At 42.0% G+C, this 22,246-nt stretch overlaps 1 protein-coding gene across 4 annotated transcripts in view; it reads right to left on the bottom strand.

The window, feature by feature from the left end:
• Nucleotides 1-1,843: 1,843 nt before the first annotated feature.
• The window catches only part of tia1 (TIA1 cytotoxic granule-associated RNA binding protein), a 41,025-nt gene continuing 20,622 nt past the window's right edge, over nt 1,844-22,246 (bottom strand). For all 4 annotated transcript variants that reach the window (XM_072554284.1, XM_072554281.1, XM_072554283.1 and 1 more), the window contains 7 exons: nt 13,227-13,302; nt 12,334-12,442; nt 11,856-11,951; nt 10,170-10,254; nt 5,981-6,104; nt 4,984-5,135; nt 1,844-2,653 (listed from right to left, as the gene is read on the bottom strand). In XM_072554284.1, the coding sequence (XP_072410385.1) occupies nt 2,530-2,653; nt 4,984-5,135; nt 5,981-6,104; nt 10,170-10,254; nt 11,856-11,951; nt 12,334-12,442; nt 13,227-13,302 (766 nt within the window). In that variant the 3' untranslated portion in view covers nt 1,844-2,529. The remainder of the gene's footprint in view (nt 2,654-4,983; nt 5,136-5,980; nt 6,105-10,169; nt 10,255-11,855; nt 11,952-12,333; nt 12,443-13,226; nt 13,303-22,246) is intronic.

Here is a 22,246-nt window from a genome sequence, read left to right on the forward strand (position 1 = left end):
TTCTTAAAAACAAAATGATCCATATGTTCTGAAAGATTAATCTGCAGTGCATCAATCCACTCCAAAAAGACAATTTATTTAAAACTCCTGGGGCCGGGCCAACCAGTTACACATTTTGGTAACTAAATGTAGCATCTATTATGAAAAAACCTTGCCAAACAATCCAATAAAAAATACATTAACCCATTTTAAAATTGGTTAAATGTGCATATAGTGTATCTGGCAAGCACCTGCGCACATAGTCACCTTAGGGCAAGTCACAGATGGCCCAGATAGCTTTTGCGGCCAGTGCACAGGCACGTTTGTCAAGCTAACAGACTTGGAAGAAAGAAAATGAAACATTTTCACATGTGACTCACTGTTGCAACGACACGTATTCTACAGAAGAGGATTCGAATGGCCGGATCCTTGTGTGCAGTACACATCTGTGTGTGGACCAAATGAACTTAACGGCAAGTCAGCTGTCTCACCTTTTGTCCATTAACACGTTGTAAATGACTTGAATTGGCACAGAGCCCCATTTGACCCTTTTGATCAGAAGCCCAGGCAAACATGGACAATCACATTGAGACGATACTGAAGAAATCGCGGTGAGGTGAGCTGTCTTCCCAATTTCCTGACTACGGAAGAGAATCTCGGCTGGAAGGACTTCCGAGACAATCCTCACGTTGCTGAGGAGACAACCGGCAGGGGAAAATAAAAAAAGCCAACTTTCCCCCAATAATCCTGGGACGGAACATTTTAAAACCAACACACAACTGATATGCAGTAAAATACAATTACAGTACCTCCTTATGCATATGCAGCCAATATCGTGAGCATAGCTGATCACTTACACTAGAGAACATCATTCAGAACACCCTCTGAAGAGACACTCAAGAGATTTTCTTTTCAAATTCTTTTCTTCCCCCAGCCCCCAGGTGCTCCAAATAGCGACTCAGCCAATAACAGACAAAACATATCAACTGTGGCAGATGGACTGGCTGCAATGGTTTGGACACACAGTCCCAACCCCTGCCCATGGAGCAGAACCCACAGCCATCTGTGGAAGCAGCCAAAGCCACCACTGCCATGCTGGCATATCACTGACAGTAATAAAGATTTTGCGCAATTTCCCTACCCCCCCACCCCCCACCACCCCCTCCCTTCCCACCCACCCTCCCCATTCACCTTTCATGTACGCAGGCTGATATCTTGGTTTGAGATGCACTATGATCCCAAACAAACTGCAGCCTTTAAGACACTGCTGCTGCTAACTTCCTGAAAGCGTTGAGCCGACACTCAAGTCAGTAGTCAACTACGACAGTGAACTTGATTCCTACCATCAGTCTCTTGAAATCAGAAAAAAAAAACAAGGAAAACAAAAAGCCAGAAGTAGGCACCAAAAGAAACAAAACGGGTTGCCTTGTGGAAACAGTGGAGGTTGTGTATTTTGTAGTCATCTTTTCATGCAGATTCCTGCAAAACAAATCACGTTCCCTTCAGTCCGAGTCCTTCAGGATCTTCCCTGCCCACCCTCTCCTTTATTGCCAGTTTTATTTTAACAGTAGCCACACTGACACCTGACATTATTAAATAATGATTGTGTGCATTCATTTTAAAATGGAAACCCAAATTCAGATTGTGGGAGCAAGCAAGCAGCCTAAACTCGTTAGGAATGCTTCACCTACAGATCTGGAAATGTCAATTTTAGCCAATTCCTGAGAATGCTCCAGCGCTCTGCATTGTCAAGGAGAACTCCACTTGAATCTGCATTGCTCAGACCAGGGAACCTTCTGAGAAACACTGGGAGAGCAGCCAGAATCCAAGTCAACACTCGGAAGTGCTTTCTCTACAACTTCACTAAGTTTTTATACCTGTTTCCTTTAATGAAGTGATTAAAATACCATTTCAAAGTAACAAAATAAAACACAGAAATAAACATTTTACGATAGTATTTCATTGCCTTAAACTATGCTGTGTACATGCTGAGAAGCTCCAGGGACTCCACGTTTGTTTTTCCATGTTCCAAAGAGATTTTCGTTTTGAACAACCTCCTACATTTACGAAGTATGGCCTTGTACAATAAAAATGTGGAAAACATAGGATTATTAAATTTTACACTTCAAAATCAAATATGTGGAATGCAAAACTGAACTGCCCAGCATCTGCAATAGAAACACGGCATCTAATATTGTGCAATTTGCCCGCCTCTTTTTATAACAGTGGCAGCATTACTTAGAAATCCCTGCTTTTGTTTATTTTCTCCAAGGGACACAGGAAACAGATTTGAAATTTTTTTTTGTTTTGAAGAAAACTGGACACCAAAATTGGTAGACATCCAGCATCTTGAGACAGAAGCTTGGATGAGATAAATTTCCATGATTTCTAAAATGAATTGTTTTCCTTTTAAAATAAATACAACGCAGTTGACATGTTTCATTGATCTAGCTTTTGAAAAAAAAATCTTTTAAGTAAACAAAGGCTTGACGTGTCCGCTGCAGCAGGAAACCACTGGCTATAGGTAGGAAGAGAGAGAGTCCTTTCTGCTCACTGGGTCTGGTAGCCTGCCATGCCAAATCCTGCTTGGTTGGTTATCACACTGGGACTTTGACCTTGTGCAGGCTGGACTCCATAGTTAGCACCCATCCATGCGGCAGTGGACGGTGTCTGACTGCGAGAAGACAGAAAACAAGGATGAGAGCAGGCAACACAAAATAACTGGGATTATCTTGCCAGTGAGAAATAATAGGGAACACAAGGGGCCCACAAGCCTTCTCTGTGCTGGGCCTGGAAAGGACACTGCTGTCATGTGGATGACAGATTTTGAGGAAGAGACTAAGAGACTCCAGTTTTCAAAATGCTTCGACTTTTAACAAGTAAAAATTTAACAAGTATAACCAGGTTATAGTCCAACAGGTTGATTTGGAAGCACTGCTCCTTCGTCAGGTAGCTGTAGCGCAGGATCACAAGACACAAAATTTATAGCACAGTGTCATGTATGCAGCCGATAGAATACCAAACCTTAACAGCAATCCAAGTTTGTTCAATGTATAGTTTCAGTTGCATGACATTGCTATAAATTCTGTGTCTGATGGTCCTGCTCCACAGCTCCCTGATGAAGGAGCAGCGCTCTGAAAGCCGGTGCTTCCAAATAAACCTGTTGGACTGTAACTCGGTGCTGAGAGATTTTTAATTTTGTAAAGCCCAGTCCAACACCAGCACCTCTACATCATCAGTTTATGGTAAGAGAGGCTGCAGCACTGAATATGATGCTTTCATGTGTGAATAGTTTAAACAGTCATCCAGCAGGGAAATACATCCTTAGGTCCAACTCGTCCATGCTGATCACGTTTCACAAACTAAACCACCTGCATTTGGTCCATATCCCTCAAAACCTTTCCAGTTCGTGAACCTTACTCACGTGTCTTTGAAATGTTGTAACTGCACCAGCATCAACCACTGCCTCTGGCAGTTTATGCTGCACGGGAACCACACACTGCGTAAAAATGTTGCCCCTCACGTCTCTCAAATTTCTCTCTTCTCACCTAAACAATACTCCCCCTAGTTCCTGTGCCGACCATAATATCCCCTGCCTCCTCATGACTCCTATCCCTCCAAACTTTTGGATTCATGGACTTAGCCAACTGTCTTTTAAGCATTCCAATTGTTCCCACAACCATCGCATCCTCTGGGAGTTCATTCCACACGTGAACCAGTGTGTTAAAAGTAATTGCCCTGATGGCTTTTTAAATCTTTATTCCCCTCACCTTATCCTTGGGAAAAGACACCTACCATTAACCCTACCTATACCACTCATTATTTTACAAACCTCTAAGGGCGAACCACTTCCTTCAGAATGATTACAGTAGAGTGCCTTTTGTTTTTGCAGCTGCTATCAATGAGACACAGTTTTGGCATGCATGTGAACTACAGAGTAATGGGATAAAAGGTTATCGCATAAAAAGGCACCGTTCAGCCCATAGACACACTGTTGGTCAGCCTCTCATTTTAGTTCAGTTCCAGCCTTCCAGATTCGTTGTCCAGGCACAGATGCAAGCACTTTTTCAAAAGATACTGGGGTTTCTGCACCCGCCACTAAACTGGACAGCAAATTCCAGACACCCGCCATCGCGGGATATGGCTCTCCTCACTTCCCTTCCAACTCTTCCATCTATCACCTTCAAGCTGTACCTCTTGGTAACTGATCTCTTTGCTTAGAGAAACCAACCTCGCTGACTGCTCTACCCCAGCTCCTCATTAATTTGGTCACTTCAGTCAAGTCACCCCTCAGCCTGAGGAAAACAACCTCAGCCTTTCCTCACAGCTGCAACTTTAAAGCCCTGGCAACATTCCCCTGCACTTTCTCCAGAGGAATTACCTACAAGAACATCACGTCTTGACTCTGGCCATGGCTCAGATTTTGTTTTTATTCTTTAGGTAGTCTTCAGGAGCCATACAAAGACTCAGATGCCTGTGCATGAAAAGTCATCACAGCAGACATCACGGCAATTACAGCCGAAGCCAAGAACTCTTGTGCATAGGCAATTCTTTCTCAAACTGAAGAAGAACTACACATCTCCTGAAAACTACTCCCTTTTAACCCAGTTTGATTAGATTATCTTCGGTATGGAAACAGGCCCTTCAGCCCAACAAGTCCATACTGACCCCCCCCCCCCAAGAGTAACCCACCCAGACCCATTCCCCCTATGTACCCCTGACTAATGCACCTAACAATATGGGCAAATTAGCATGGCCAATTCACCTAACGTGCACATCTTTGGATTGTGGGAGGAAACCCACGCAGACACTGGGAGAATGCGCAAACTCCACACACACAGAGTCGCCTGAGGCTGCAATCGAACCCAGGTTCCTGGTGTTGTGAAGCAGCAATGCTAACCACCGAGCCATCGTGCCATCCCAACCCAGTTGAACAGATGGTTGGTAAATATCCAAGAATCCACGTAAATAAACTGAGCAAAGAAAGAAAAAGAATCGCCTTACTCCACTCTGAATCCTTGTTGGTTCCAGGCTTGCCCATAAACTCCATAAGGTGGCATCTGCCAGCCGTTGGGCATATATTGGCCGAACTGCTGAGTATTCCCATACCACTGGCCAAACTGGCTCCAAGGCTGGGCATAACCCATCTGATTTTGCTGAAAGAAAAAACAAAGGGAGAGAAACACGATGACTGTAGTTTCTGAAGGTTGCTCACAGTAATGCGGTCGATCCCTATATGCCCCTGAAACAGCTCAGTGAGCCACTTACTTGTACAGAACCACTCCAAGACACAAACTAGATGGACTGCAGTGGTTCAAGGCGGCACCTCCTCAGGGGTGGCACAAATACTGATCTTGTCTATGTCACACAAAAAGGTTTTAAAAACCTTGAGGCTATGACGATGCTTGAATTCCAGTGGTGTACAGTGAAAACAAACCAATCAATGCCTCAGCGGGCTTTGTCTATTTTTATTTTACTTTAACCATGACACCAGACTTGTTTGCCTCCTGATCAATTGACTATCAGTTCCAATGTCAGATTTCCAGACCGCAAGCCTCAAAGCGTAGATGTTTAACTTCAGTGTGGCTGTAATAACCAGTGCAACCTATCAATGAACAAGGCACTGCCTGCCTGACAACATAATCAAGTGGTGCCACCTGAAGCAAGTTCACCCTTGGTCAAAAACATGTTAAGAATACAGAGCATTTAACTCTCATGATTATTGACTCTCAAATACCATCCAAGTAACAAAATAGTGGAGACGGCTACCCAATTTCTGCACAACTTCAAGCATTCGTTCGGCACAACGAGCCTCAAGGTGTTTAAAACAGTGGGGGAAACAAAATCAACCCATCTGGAAGCTTCTTGACATGTTATTGTGCTGGTAAAAGCTGGTCAAGTGATAGGCGACTTGCACCAATCAGATAAATAGTCGACATTGACCCCCTTCATTCGCAATGCCTCAACTCTCACGGACTTTAGCTCATCAGTCGAAACTTACCTGCTGGAATTGGCCCATTCCATCAGGCGTCTCTTTGCCCCAGTAACACTTGACAATGTGTCCTTCTATGGTGGTTCCATTGACTGAGACGATTGCATGTGCAGCACTTTCATGTGATGAGAAGCTAAGAAAACACAGAGCAAAACAAAAAAGGATTATAGATCAATATCGACTTCCAGGTGACTATTACTGCAGATTGAGTTTTACTCTCGGGTCACAAGAGAACCACAGTAAGCATGATGCCAGAACAAGGCATCCACTTACAAAGTAGATATCACTTTTCAACAATAAGCTTAGAAATAGACTTTGTAATTGGCTAGTAACGAACTGCCTGATAAATTACATGCCCGACCAGCTTTTTGATACTTTCTCGGAGCTTTCCTTCCTATTGTATGACAAGTCACTGCTTCTTTCTTTAGCATGAGAAAAATCACCCCTTTCACTCATTCACTAGGTTTTCATAAGAGCCAGGACAAAGTGAGGACTGCAGGGCAGAGTCAAAAAGGGTGGCGCTGGAAAAGCATAGCCAGTCAGGCAGCATCCGAGGAGCAGCAGAGTCAACGTTTCGAGCGTAATGAAGAGCTTATGCTCGAAACGTCAACTCTCATGCTCCTTGGATGCTGCCTGACTGGCTGTGCTTTCACAAGAGCAAGAAAATCAACCCATGTGGAAGTTTCTTGACATGTTATTGTGCTGGTAAAAGCTGGTCAAGTGTTAGGCTACTTGCACCAATCAGATAAACAGTCGACTTTGACCCCCCCACTTCATTCGCAATGCGCCAACTCTCACGGACTTTAGCTCATCAGTGACAGATCCTCATTAATTCTGGCCATCTCTCCTAACAGTACTTCCTCCACAAATTAATTCCTAAAAATAACAAACTCTCTTTTACTTTCCAACTAGCAAACACAAGAGTCCAGCTTTTCAAACCACATGATTTGCCTTTAAATCATTACGTTATGGTTTTATTGTAGTGCCAACAGTAGTTTGCCAAGATCACAATATGGTCTGAAACGACAAATATCTGAACTGTTAATTTATCTTCAGGTTCTGGAAATTGCTTGTGCCGACTTACAGAAATGCTCTTCCAAAAATGCTTCAACTCACGCATTAACCACCAGTGATTCAACTGCAGTGCAGCAACTCATGGCATTAGTGTTTGGGACAAAAAAATGTCTTGCGTCTTACATCACTAATCTGCTCAAGTCCAAGATCGGCACGGCCAAGAATAATTACGCTAAAAATTCTTCTGACACGTGGCAGAATCAAAACATACATTTGAATTCAATGATGCACAGTCAACACTTATTCAAAGCTACCAATTCTCTTCGTTATTCACGTATTTAATTTAGATGCAATTTAAAGTTAGTCAACACTACAAAGACATCGGAAGGGTCAAAACGAAGTCTTCAAAACAGACAAAATCCATTCTTTCCACACAGGCTGTACAGTACATATTTTCTTGGATATAAGCAGCGAATAAAAATATGCAGCAAGTATTTTTCAGGAAGTCACAAGGAAGCTGAGCGGCCAATACAACAGCTGTATTTGACAAAATTCAGCAACTAAAAACAGATGAATTGTACAAGATAAACAGATCCCAAGATTTAAACAGTTCATACAAAGGATGCAGCAAGATGATGAGTCACCACTGGAATAGGGCTTCCACTGCTCAAGTAAACCAAATGTTCGTTCAATAAACATAACACAATATGCAGGGCAATACAATTCTGGAGTGGTCCCGGTACCTTTTCTAATGACATATCTGGACTCTTCCAGGAAACTAAACCCAGCTGCGCTGTGCAACTAACAACCTTGCCAAGTCTTTGCTGCAATTCATTTCATTAGGAGGCCCCCCATTGAGTTAAATGTACTGCAAGCTCTGTAAGTGAAGTAAACAAACTAAGCCTAGATCTACAGAGCCACTGACAAAGTCCCCAGTCAACGTTGCCTGAAGTGGATTCCTAAGTGGTCTCAAAATCTCACGTCCCATCCAGAATCTGTGCCACATCTGTTCTCGGAAAGGAAGCCCTACTAAAGAATTCATGTCTTTGCACAGACCTAAGGAGTATCTTTAATGAGATGAAGCATCCCAAAGCACTTCACAGCATGGTCATCAAGCAAAATATCATGTCACGCCCCTGAAATAAATACTAAAGCAGACAACCACAATCTCGAGGTCTGTTGTAAGGAGTGCCTCACAGGTGATAAGATACAGCAAGACGAAGTTTAGAGGGGGAGTTCCAGAGCTGTGGACAGTTGCGTCTGTGGTTGGAGTAATTTAAAATAGTGAAGTAGCATTCTAGAATTGTAGGTGTGTAACTGCATTGGAAGACTGCAGATTACAAAGCTGGGAAAAAAAACACAAGATCATGAAGGGATCTGAAAATAATGATGAAAATTCTCAAGTGTAGGCTTATTTAACCAGAAATCAAAGGAAATATCACAAGGTATGAATGAGGGCTACAGGAGTCTGTGAGTTGAAGCAGATCTGGAGTCAGGGGATACAACAGAAGTGCAAACAGACAGCCTTGGGAGAGTGCATGAATCTGGTCATAAACTATTCATCGCATAGTTACAGGGGGCATGAAGACAGGCACTGACTTTGTCAACAGTTTTGTTTAATCTCAGGTAGTCAATCACAAGATGACAGAGTGGATGTTTCCAGAACAGAATGCATGGGATCAACAGCAAACAAAGGCCTCAATGGCCTCAATCTGTTCACCAAGCTAGTGGGTTTATTGGCGGACTTTTTGCCACCTTTCTAGGTGACATCGCCAGTGCTGTATTGGCTCCTGTGAAGCACTTCCAATTGATGTGGTCCTGTTTGAGCAGTTTTCAGTTCGTGCCAGTTCTGGTTTTCCATCGCAGCACTTTTGTATATTGGGTCCAGGTCAATGTACTTGTTGATGGAGCCCGAGGATGAGTACTGTTTTTTTTCCAGGAATTCCCTTGTTATCCTTTGTTGAGCCTGTCCTAGTAACGTTGTGTTGCCCCAGTCAAACTCGTGGCTCTTGTTGCCCGTGTGTATGGATACCAGGGAGAGTTGGTTGTGACGCTTGCTTGCGGGTTGGTGTTCATGGATGTGGGTCACGAGCTGTCTGCCTCTTTGCCCTACACAGTGCTGAGTGCACCGGTGTCCATGCACACAGATAAGAACCGGAAACAGCTCAAACAAGAACCACATAAATTCAAGGTGGAACAGTACAGCAGCGCTTCAAAGGAGGGAATGTCGCACTGACGACGTCACCCAGGAAGGGGACAAAATGTCTGCAAACTTGTACTAGCTTAACAAACAGACTAACAACGCATCCAACCAGATCGTCAGCTACAGATCTTCACTAAAATGTTAAAAGCCTACAATATTTGGCTGGGAGGAAATTTCTGCTCATTCATTATTTGACATCAGACAATCGAACCATTTGCAGAAGGGATGCAAACCCGACTGAAGGCTTTCAGATGTACAGATGGAATTCCTACAGTGTGGAAGCAGGCCATTCAGCCCTTCAAGTCTACACCAACCCTCCAAAGATCATCCCACCCAGGCCTGTGCCTCTACCCTATCCCTACAACCCTGCATTTCCAAGGCTAATCCACTCAGCCTGCACATCCCAAGACACAATGAGCAATTTAGCATGGCCAATCCGCCCTAACCTGCGCACTTTTGGACTGTGGGACAAAACTGGAGCACTCAGAGGAAATCCACACAGACGTGGGGAGGATGTGCCGACTCCACACAGACAGTTGCCTGAGGCTGAAATGGAACCCAGGTCCCTATCTCTGTGAGGCAGCAGTGCTAACCACTGAGCCACCATGCCACTCCCATGGATCTTGTAGGTGACAGGGCATTCTAGATTGAAAGAGAGGACAACAAAGATCCTATGTAACCACTACAATCTAGAATACTTCGATCGTGTCCAATACTCCTCCCTCTAACATTAAAACCAAGTAAATTGGTTTCACTCAAAATTCAATCTCATTGTGTCTCTTAACTTGCTGTACACAAAATAAATTACGGCATGGCACACTTGAAGGCAATTCACTTCACAGGAAGCACTTTGAGAGCCCTCACAAGATACAATAGAAATCTAAATGCCTTTGCTCTCTTTAATCAGCTACTCGTTCTCAGTTCATTCACTGAAACTGAAAACCAATGCAAAATACGAACTGTTCAAAGACTGAAACATACCGTACAAACGAATACCCTTTCTCAGGAAACACTCTGATCTCCATGATCTGCCCAAAGGGTGAAAATGTCTGGCGCATGAGTTGTTCTAAAAGAAGACAGATATTAAGTTTATTGTATTTCTTGACCAATAACTGTTAAAAATTTCATTTGTGGGATGGGAGCATTGCTGGCTGAGCCAGCTATAGTGCCCATCCCCAACTTCCCCCTTGAGAAGGTGGGGAGTGAGCCACCTTCTTGAACCACTGCAATCCGAGTGGTGTCGGGACACCCACACAGTGCCGTGAGGGACAGTGTTCCTGGATCTGCTGCCCTTTCCCTTCTCAACGGTAGTGGTCATGGGTTTAGAAGGAGTTATTGAAAGAGCAATGGATCTTGCATTGGTACAAACTGCTGCTACTGCTGAGCTGATAGGGGAGGCATTCCATGTTTGTGGATGTGATCCCAATCAACCAAGGTGCTGGTGCTGGATTGTTTCAATCTAATTGCACACCGTTGGAGCTGCACTCACACACAAGTGGGGAGTATTCCATCACACTCCTGACGAGTGCCTTGCACATGCGGAGTTACTTGCTGCAGGATTCCTTGCCTCTGACATGCTCTTAAAGCCATTGTATTTATATGGCTGGTCCCATTCTGCTGCTGGTCAATGGTGACCCCCCCCAGGATGCTGACAACGGGGGATTGAGAGAGTGCACATGGGGCCATAGTTAGATTGTCTCTTGTTGGAGGTGGTCTTTCTCTGGCACTTGTATGGCATGAATGCTACTTGCCACTTGTCCAGAGAGTTTAAGGTTGACAAGGTTCAAGGTGTAGATTAGACAATATGTTGGATATTAGCCTTTTCCACCAGAGTCTCGAGTTTGAGTCACCAGCTCAGACTTACTTGATGCAAGCTCTCCAAGTTTCATTCCTTGAGGGCTCATCACTTAGAGAATTTGAACCATCTCCAATCGGCAAGAGCAGTTTGGGTATTTGGAAAACACTGCTTATTAGCCTCAAAATGAGTGAGCGGGTCGAGTATTGGAAGAATTTCACAAGGAGGTAGCAGCCAGTTATCCTTGGGCACACTAAAGAACAGACAGAGTTTACCTTGATAACCCATTCCCAATTTGGGGATGGCGTTTGAAGTTTTGTTTTTGAGCATGAACACACCTCAGCCTTATTAACTTAAAAACGGAAAACAATTGAGTCACCTGGATATCAAATAATTTAGCAGTAACTGCCAGGAGAAATTATATGTCACTGAAAATATTTTAAAAAGTGGCTGCTGACAGTGTTTCAGGAAATATAATAACGTGCGTTGTTCGTGCTACATGAGAATTGTTATGACTCCAAGTGTTACAAAAGCAACTACACTGATCGAGTGGGTGAATTAGGAAGTGACATATTTTAAACAGTGATAAAAGCAAGACAATACAAATAGGTGAGCAATTTGCCCTTGCACAAACTGACAGGTTGCATGTGGACCGAAATGGAAACTGGTCCACGATTTCACAATGGCGAAAGGGGTCTTTCGCACCGTTAGAATACAGCATCTTGTTACCCATTTAGCCTTTTCCCACACAGATGTAGATGGGTGAAGTGCAAATCATTTGCAAGAATAAAAGACCTCATCAAGCAGCAGATGATCTTGCCATCACTGCAGCCATAGCATTAAAACGTGGATGTGAGACACTGAGTAGTTACCTGTAAGTCCAGCTGCTATGCCACCGCAATAGACTGTACAATTGCTGGGACTGGACTGATTTACAACTTCCTCATAGGACAGCTGTTTAGTATTTGCTGCAAAATGACAAAAAGAGTGCACAGATCAAGTAAAGTCTGAAAAAAAAACCTACTCACAAAAAGCTGAAGGTTTTAAAAATACTATCTTTGCTTGCCAAAGTTTCATTCACCAAGTCAGCCTGCTGAGGATGCCTTGGAATCTCACACGTTTGTCACCACAATTTACTTAACCCATGAAATGACGAAGCCTATGATTTCCCCTAAATTGCATGCATTAAACAGAATGCACATCTTATTGTGAAAATGTACAACTTAGCACTCGAGTCAAGCTGCATTATCAGGGCCATTCAAACATTTGCTTTACTCGCAAAGTGATTTTATAACCTTACACAAAATAGTGCGAGTTGTTGGACCTCATTATGCTGCTCATTAAACTTACGCTCTGATGTACTCTTTGGGGCAGGAGGCTTGCGGGTTGCCCAGTTTGTTCGGATCTGTCTTCCTCCAAGCCACTGCCCTCCCATCTGTTGAATGGCGTTTTCAGCATCCTGCAATTGAATGCAATGAGAGAGAAAAACGAAGTTTCAGTAACTGGAGTTTCAATAACCAAAACACTCACCACAAACAACACACAAGACTTTCAGCAATACACATGAGAAGGTGCTCCGAAGAAAAGATCAGCATTGCTTTACTTGCCTTTACAATGGGCTAACCTCCCAACCAAACACCTTGCATATTCACCCATCATAAGCATCCCACAATGCAGCGCATCAGCCCAAACCTTATATACTGTCAGTGCTCAGCATCTCCAACAAGAAATGAGAGTCTTTCTGACATTTCAACTGCAATACTAAGTCCCAAAGTGCTTCACAGAGCTGAAAAATGGCACGATCAGGCATAATAACTTTTGACAAGAGGGATGCTGAGAGCAAGTTTCAAGTGTTGGGCTTCCATTAATTTTTTTGAAAGGGGTGGGACATCCTTCTAAACCCTTTGCCAAAAGGCAAGTTTAACAAAGGACAAAAACCACTGAATGCTCTGCTGCTGACAATAAAATCAGAGGGGGAAATCGAAGGTCCAAGGCAAAATCCTGCAAAGAGGTTTGGGTGGATAAGGGAGTTGGGGCTTCTTTAAAGGTGTCATTGTTCAAGCCAAGAACCACGTGACATTCAATCTAGCTGGAACGTGTTTTTATTTAGTTCACACTGTGACAGGGCTTCCGTTGTCTCTTCCGACCAAAACGTACATTCAAGATTTACCGGAGTGCTTTTTCACTGATAAAAAGAGACTTGTGTGCAGTAAATTATCTAGTACGAACACTGACCAACTTACCCACTTATTGTAGAAGGACACAAAGCCATACCCTTTGGATTTTCCAGTTGCCAAATCTTTGACCACTCTCGCATCGCTGGCAACACAAATAAATTAAACATAATAAATAAACAGGCTTCTTGTCAGAATAAGGTGACTGTAAAGCATAAAAAAGACAGGAACCACACACACGCACAAAACACACACACACTGCTTATTGTCAATTCATCACGTCTCACCTTTGATACAGGGACCACTTATTGCAAGAGTGCCATATTCTACAAAGCACCTTTCTCCTTTGCCACTATACTAAGTACTATGTCTTCACTTGCTAGTTCACTACATCTTGATTTGCTCATTCATTTAAAACAGCATTGTTAACTTTAATGTGGTAAACATGCAAACTGGAGCTGAGCTAGCTAACGTTCTTACAGAATTTTTTCTTTGTTTTAAAAGCTACTCAAATAGTTTGTAAGTTCATTCATTTTTTTTAAAAAATGTAAACCATCTGCTAGGCATGGTCAAAGCAGCTATTCCTAGTTATGAGACACCAGGCCAAATCAAAAAGCAAAAAATTCATTGTACAATGCAAGATTAATTGAATGGCTTTCCTTAACCATGCACATTACTTAGCACTTGTTGCCAACAAGTTTTCTACCTATTCTTAAAAATACAGTATATGAAATAGAAAAAAGACTAGAAAAATAAAAAATAGGAATTAAAAGGCATACATCGCCTGTTAACAATTCTTTTAGTTTCTCGGTAGGGTGAATTCGTTACCCCCTGTTTGGACTGTGGGCAGCTGTAAATTTTGAGAAATTAAGATTTTCAGAAACGGTTGCAATATTCAGAGAAAGTGAAAACACTAATAAGACACTGTACTTCCAAAGTGTTAACAAGAACTACGCAGACTAGCATCAATATAATGAAAAGTGCATTATATACAGATAGAATCAGATCACTAAAGAACTGATTGAGAACTATTTTACGCACAATAGAGAAAAAAAGCAATTATATCTGTATACAAAGACAAAAGGAAATAAGACATCTACAACTGAGTGAACGATTATCCACTGTGACAGTCCCTTGCAGTTAGCCATGGAATTCCTGTCCATTCTTCAGAGACAGTCTGTAAAATAACCAGAGCCCTATTATTTGAAATTGATTTTGAACCCAACTGTGGTGTATCTTCCTTTCCCCAGTTTGTAGATTGTTTGCATAAAATGTTTCTTAGGCAATTTATTAACTCAAGGATAAATTTCAAGCACACTTAAAAAGAAACCTCCCACTCGGATCAATCAAGTGTGGTTTTTACCTTCAGGTGCGAATGTTTTGGTAACATCTTTGACATGCTTCAGTATAAAAATGATTTGGATTCCACTTTTAATGCAAGATTACCAAAAATCACATGCGCAAAGACCAACGCTATGTGGATCAAGAGTTGAGGACGCAAACTGTAGCACACATGAGGTGCTGCACCTTCAATGCTCCAATCACTTGAAACCCATTGCTCTTAAGTTGCACCTTGAAGACAGCCTCACACCTGGCTTATTTTCAGTGGCCCCACAGAGATTAGGTCTCATCTGAGGTTCACAAAAGAAACCTCAAAAGTCCCATCAAACACACACATCTTTTAAAGGAAGTTGTGAAGCAGCAATCAAGTTACGATGTGAGCAATTTCTTCAAGTTTTAACCACAGAATGCATGAATTTGTGAAAATTCTTCTGTGTGAGTTCTGTCTTTCATCAATTCTCCAGTTTTGATTTCCAACGTGACACAGCTCTTAACACAAGAGGTGGGTGCCTGCTCTCTTTCACCTCCCCACACAATCCTGGCAATTTCCAGGGAAATTTCCAACCCAGTCTCAAACAACTCACTTCTGTTTGGCATTGCCCAATGAGCCTGACAAGAACAGAAAAAGACCCCGCTACTGTGTCTGACATGGTGGCACAAACATCCATTCGGCAATCCAGTGCTACAATCATGCTCTCAACGAGTACCTGTGCTGCTTCCCAAAGACCTACATCAACAGACATAAAACATCATGATTCAAATACCCTCAGTGCACCTCATGCTGCTCAAATATTTGGTTCAATTGCAACGAGACACAATAACGACAGAAACTCAACATTCTGACAGAAAAAATACTGTACAAAACTCAAGATGGCATACTAACCAGGTGCCCTGCACAGAAGATTTAATCTATGACTACCAATGCCAGTGTTGGAAATGTAGGTCACTTTAAGGTCAACCTGATGAAAGCAGTTGATGCCCATTAGACTTATTCCCCAGTCCGGGGCTGTGGGGGAATGGGCTGGTCTTCTGGACAGGCTAAACTACACATTTACAATTCAACACTTACAACTTTTCAAGTCTTTTGCTGTCCTGATTCAATATGTCTATCAATCTGTTAAATGTCCAAAGCTAATCCAAAAAAAACCTAACCAACAGCAACTTCATCATCAAGTTGCGAAAGGAATTCTATTTGTTTCTGAACTACATCCACGTTGGTCAAGAAAAAGAAAACAAAAATTCACAATATCACCTCAAACTCAAGTGCATGAAGTTGTGAAGTCACGAAGCTAAGTCAATCATATTTATAGTGAATCCTTCGACATGGAACAGACAGACAGCATTCTACAAACACAAAGTTGTGCAAGACAACAAGTGAACTGCGTCAAGACTCCTCAAGCCCTTTGGATATTGGAAGCCAAGTTCAACCATCACAAACATGCCCTTTGCAAGAATATCTTCAAAACATTCAACGGTGATTATTTTCTAATGTCCCTGTCGAAGACAGAAGCAGAGTTTGTTCAAGTTAAGGTAGGCGTTGTGAGGAAGTTGGAAAATTTGTCACCCTAGCCAACCGGTCTGTAAATTCCCACCGCCTGAACAAGTTGCAACAGATTTCTCTGCCTCACCGAGATGCTTTAAGGTGTCGTGTTATCGTGATCACAGGAGACTGGAACTTCAATAGTGCACAGCATTCAGAAGGAAACATACAGTCAGGGAGATTTCAGCAAAAAGCACTGGCTGAAATGTACAGTTATCTCATAAGCCAGCCACAATTGCAGCTTTTGATGCGGTGACACTATCTCATACAGCATTTCAATGGGTAACCAAATGTTATCATTTGTGGCCGATCAACTTAAGCAGACATGAATTATTAACGAGGATATCACGGCTTAAGAGTTTTGAACCCATCCAACAAACTTGCCTCTTACATATAAAAGCACTGACACAGGACTTTCTTGTTAAACTTGAAACTTCTGCACAGATCTCTGCCAAAACAGATCAATAACGGTTCCTTGTTGATTATACACAGCCTAACAAGTTATGCAGTATTTCTATAGGATTGTGAACATAATAAACTCACCAAAGGCACATCACAGGAGAATTATAAATCAAAATACAACACTGAATCACGAGGTGGGACTAGAAAGATCAAGAAGCTTGATCAAACTGGTAGATTGTAAGTGCCTTAAAAGGAGGAAAGCGATGTAGAGAATTGGACAGGTGTAGGGAGGATCAGGCCACCTGAAAGCATACCCTCTCAAATGGTGTCACTGTTCAGACTTGGGCTGTTCGGGAGTGCAGAAGTCTCAGAAGGTGTTTGGTGCTGGGAAGGTTATAGAGATAAATCGGGGACAATGTCTTGGAATGATTCAAAAACAAGGCTGAGAATTTTAAAATCAAGGCATTGTTCAACCTGGAGCTGATCAAGGTCAATGAGCAGAGATGTCAGGTGAGCATGACAGGGCTTTGGACAACCTGGTTTACACAGGGTCCAAATGTGGAAGTGGACAGAAATAGTCAACTCCAGAGGTACTTATGAATGAGTGGTTATTGACTAAGTTAGAGAAAAACTAAGCACCCTAAGCATCAAGCTTAAAATACTGACAATTTCACAGACGGTCCTGCAAAGCAGTCCCACATTTTCAAATGAAGTGTCAGTCACCACACATATTCAAACCGTCACTGGTGTCTAGAAATAGCACAGGAGCAGTTGCAAGTTCTTAACTGTGGGTATATTTGCACACTTACATGCACACACACCCTCAGATCATTTACCAGCAAAGTTTCAGCAGCTCGCTACAAACTCTCAGTCACAAATTATCCATGGTAGCAGAGATAAATGACCCTTCCATTCTGTGGAAAGAAACCTGAAAAAACTAGGGACGGCTATCAACAGGCATTATTCCACAATATTTCATCTCACAAAGTAAACTGATCCAAATGGTAGTCACTCTTCTACTCTCAGACAGCCCATTATATTAGTTTTGATGCCAACATGGAGCTATCATCCTTCAACCAGAACACTGGCATAATCTCCTCTGCCAATTTTGGTGTTTCCTTGTTCTCTACCGCATTAAGGCAACAGGGTCTGTATGCGTATCGCATAGTTAACCAGCTCTGCCTGATTAGGGAAAGAGCAGCTGTCTGACTAATAACATTTCACACACAAATCTGTTCTGACCCGAGAAATGCAACCATTTTTGCAAAATCAACTTGTATCAAATCTCCAGGGCTGACATGCCACTTCTGCAAAGGAAAGCTCAAAAGCAGTGGGTATAAACCCTACTAAAAAAGTTGATGTTATCGAAGAGCTAGCAATTAGTACTAGATCCTAAGGCTAGAGAATAACTCCAATTCCCACACTTACCGAACTGCCATACTACACTCCACCGGATGCAGAAAGGCATGCTTCTTTTCCTTAATAATAGATTCCACTATTTTCCTAATGACTGAAATTAAGCTTAGTTTCCTCCTCGCTGCTCAATTCCTGTTTTAAACAAGGCCATTACAAATGCCCTGAGGAACCTCTGCAATGATATCCTGGGACTTCAACCAAAACCCAATTTCCTTCATGCCACTACGGTTCAAAACGATTTAACAGTTTATACAATCTCTACTGAATTCAACTTTGATGTCCCATTCAATAAAATGCACCCTTGGCATAAAGGACAGTCAATCCATTTTATCTCCGAATTCAGCTCTTTTGTCCATGTCTGAAAGGTGACAGTAATAGGGGTCTGGTGGCACATGAGACTGGTGGAAAACACACTGAGCATCAGCTTACTCACTAAGTGCTGCTTGATAGTCCTGTTAACAGTACCTCCCACCTCTCTGCTGACAGTTGAGTGCGAACCGCTGGGATAACAACTGGCTGAATTATGTAAAAACAATGACTGCAGATGCTGGAAACCAGATTCTGGATTTTGCTGCTCCTCGGATGCTGCCTGAACTGCTGTGCTCTTCCAGCACCACTAATCCAAAAACTGGCTGAATTATGGCTGTCCTGCTTTTAATGAAGAAAAAGTATGCACGGGCCATTTCTTAATCGTTGGTGCACTGAAATGGTTTGGCCCCAGGTCCGGCTCATGCTGGAGCACAAGTCTTCAGCCCATTAGCTGGTTATCAGGTCTACAGGCCTGCGCTATATTTGTTGCTTTCAGCGTTTTAGGCATTCTAGCCGAGTATAACTTGAAGCAACGTTAAGTCGATTACTCAAAAAAATTTAAAATTGCCCAAGAAACATAGGAGTTGAGCCCTGACGACACAGTATTACAAAATGCTGTTAAAACTTTTCAAGTTTCACTGAAAATCAAGTATATTGTACTTACCTGAACAGAAAACGTGGAAACAAAAGGTTTAGAATATAGCCAATAACAGGTACAGAGTTACATTAAACAAGGTAACGTTTCTTTAAGGGAAACAAAAAATATCCAAGCAAAATTATTGCTGACCCGAATTAACGTTTCTGTTCAAGATCAAACTTTGCTTGCCATAATTAATACTCTGCTCAGTGGCATTTCTCTGACGTGATTCCCAACCTTGAAACTAACATTATACATCAGACAAAAAAAAAACTCTGCATGCTGGAAATCAGAAACAAAACCAGAAATTGCTGCAAAAGCTCAACATGCATTTCGAAAGAGGCAGCTTTCTCTCCCCAGATGCTGCTAGACTTGCTGAGTTTTTGCAGCAATTTATGGATTTGCTTCTACATCAAATATGGACCTAGGTGCTTAAATGAAAGAAAGAGAATTTATACCTTTGGAAATGGACTTGATTTGAATTTCTGAAAAGCAGGCAAGTTGCTACATCTCTCACTGCTCACAGCCGCTATCTGTGATTTTGCAAAACACCACCAAGGAAATGATCCGAATCAATTTGGTATCTCACTAATTATTACCTAACAATTTGGCTCCTCTGACTGCTCAGTGAGGTGTTCAACTGGGCCAGCCCGCAGAATGCAAAACATAACACTCAATCGGCATGTTAAATTAAAGGATGCTTCTTTATCAAACAATCAACACCTTTCACAAGGACGTCCGAAATGTTGGCAATTGTTATTTTTAAAACACAATCACTGTTGCAATCAAAGGAAATGAAGCAGCCAATTTGTTCCAATCAGCACCCACAAACTGAAATAAGCAAAATTAGCAAACTGCCTATTCTAGTGGCAAATTCTATCGAGAACAATAGAAGAGCTCCCTTCTCTCTCATAAAAAATGCTGCAGATCTTTTACGTCTACCTGAGACTGAATAGTTGGGGTTAAATCATTCAGAACACAAGTCTATATTTCACATGTGATCACCAGTTCTTTACTCCAAATTATTCCGATATGCTGGATCCAAAAGTAATTCACACCATAAATGTAGGCCCACTGGGAACGACGTGAAAACATCAGTCCACTTCCTTTGGATTCTTCACAGCTTAACAGGAACGCAACTTCTTTTCAGACGCCAAAATATTTTAACAGTGAACAAAATTTTAATTCACATCTGCGGAATAAACCGACAGGCCACAAACACTCGGCACATGCAACTAAGGGCCTAACATAAATCCTTTGCCTAGTCTGCAGTTGTGGCATTTGATGCCAACTTCTGTATGTTACATCAACTGTCACATTCCAAGGTTTTATAAAGCAGAATGCACCGTTCAAAGAATCTGAGTGCGCTGGAATGTTTGATTCCAGTTGCAAAAAATATCCGAGGTCAACCAAAACACGACACAGGTTACAGTTTGACTGACCAAGAGAAAAATAAATAACAATTTTCGTAAAGATTTGTAGCTCAGGTTGAGTTTCTTCATGTAAATTTGCTCGCTGAGCTGGAAGGTTCATTTTCAGACATTTCATCACCACACTTGGTAACATCATCAGTGAGCCTCTGGTGAAGCGCTGGTGTTACACCCCACTTTTTATTGATGTGTTTAGGTTTATTTGGGTAATGCAGAAGCAATAATGCAGAGACTCAAAAAAAAAAAACAGTTCTCCCAACCATCCAACTCCAACTTTGGGTCCGCTACATGGATGACATCTTGGTCATCACCAAACGAAACAAATTAGCGGAAACCTACAACACCATCAATAATATACTCATTGGTATAAAATTCACAAAAGAGAACAACATCCTGCCATTCCTAGATGTCACAGCCGAGCAAACACTCAGTGCGAAACTTCAAACCTGTGTAGACAGGAAAACAACACACATAGACCAAATACTTAACTACAGAAGCAATCATCCCAGCACCCAAAAACAAAGCTGCATTAGGACATTATTTCAACAAGCCACCACACACTGCAGGAACTAGGAAGAACAGAAGAGAAATCCCTATAGACCATATTCAAGAAGAACAGGGACCCAATAAACACAAACCATCAATTCCTCAACAACAAACCTAAATAAGCAGACACAACGCACCCAGAAACCCGAGTCACTTTACCCTACATCAAAGACATCTCTGTAATGACTTCCAGACTACTCAGACCTGTTGGCATCATGGCAGCCCACAAATCGACCAACAAACAGGCAGAAAACTAGCCATCAGGATACGTGAACATCAACTCGCCTAAAGAAATCCATGACCCACAATCACTCATATCCTTATACAGACAAAGGAGGACACCACTTTGACTGGGACAACACAGGACAAGCCAAACAGACACACAAAAGAATTCCTTGAAGCACGGCATTCCAACCGAACTCTTATTAATGAACACATTGATTTGGACCTCTGAGAAAAAGAACCGGAAATAGCATCACCCACCCCAAGAAATCTAAACATTAACAGAAAGTGGGACATAGCACCAGCACTTCACTAGAGGCTCACTGATAATGTTACATAGAATGGTAACGAAACATCTGATAACAAACCTTCCAGCTCAGCGAGCAAACTTACACCCGAAAATAAACAGCCTCAGAAATCTACTTAAAGAACCAGCTTCTGCAGCCCTCACACAGTAAACAGGGCTGTATGCCATTAGCTTCCTACTGTTTTCAGCTTCTGCAAGACTACACCAGATAAATGGTTTTTGCACAATCTGCAACCTCTAACTCCATGAACACAATATAAAAAGACTGCATTATTTGCTTAAACAAAATTGTAGGGGGCCTCAAGATACCACATTTAACTAACATCTTCAGAAATGAAAGATACGTTTAGAGACAACTAACAGTTTTTAAAACCAAAATTCAAGTTTTAAGGTTCTGGAATATAAACTGGATTCATATCATAATGCAAGTGAAAGAATATATTCGAAGTGGCAAAAAATAATTCAGCACCAGCTGTTAAACTGTCAATGACATCTGGTTGAAGCCAACCTTCCTATTAGCCAACATGGCACGAAAGGAGGTGGTTAAGACAGCTGACCCTCAGCGCACATGGATCATTCACATTTTCAGTACAAACTATTCATAATGTCCGGTGCAAGAGATTTGCAGAAACTTGTCAAATCTCATGCAATGGAATTTTACAAATTATTCCGTGCAAATGGAATATCTAAAAAATGAACTGTGAGGAGTTAAACTGCAAGTGAGCTACAAATAAGCCATTTAAGGATTGACATCTTCTTTCTGAAGTCGAAAAGAATACTTCGAACTGGTTTACATCGAGAAAAAAAAATTGGGTACACTTAGAAATAGTTATTTTAAGTTCAACATTCCTTCAAACAACCGCTCAAAAATAGTTGCATTCACAAAAGTAAGTAGACTTTTGTTTTCTCATCAATGACTTACATGCAACACAGCACGTA

The sequence above is a fragment of the Chiloscyllium punctatum genome, chromosome 35 (genome assembly GCF_047496795.1).
Source record: "Chiloscyllium punctatum isolate Juve2018m chromosome 35, sChiPun1.3, whole genome shotgun sequence".
Classification (NCBI taxonomy): domain Eukaryota; kingdom Metazoa; phylum Chordata; class Chondrichthyes; order Orectolobiformes; family Hemiscylliidae; genus Chiloscyllium; species Chiloscyllium punctatum.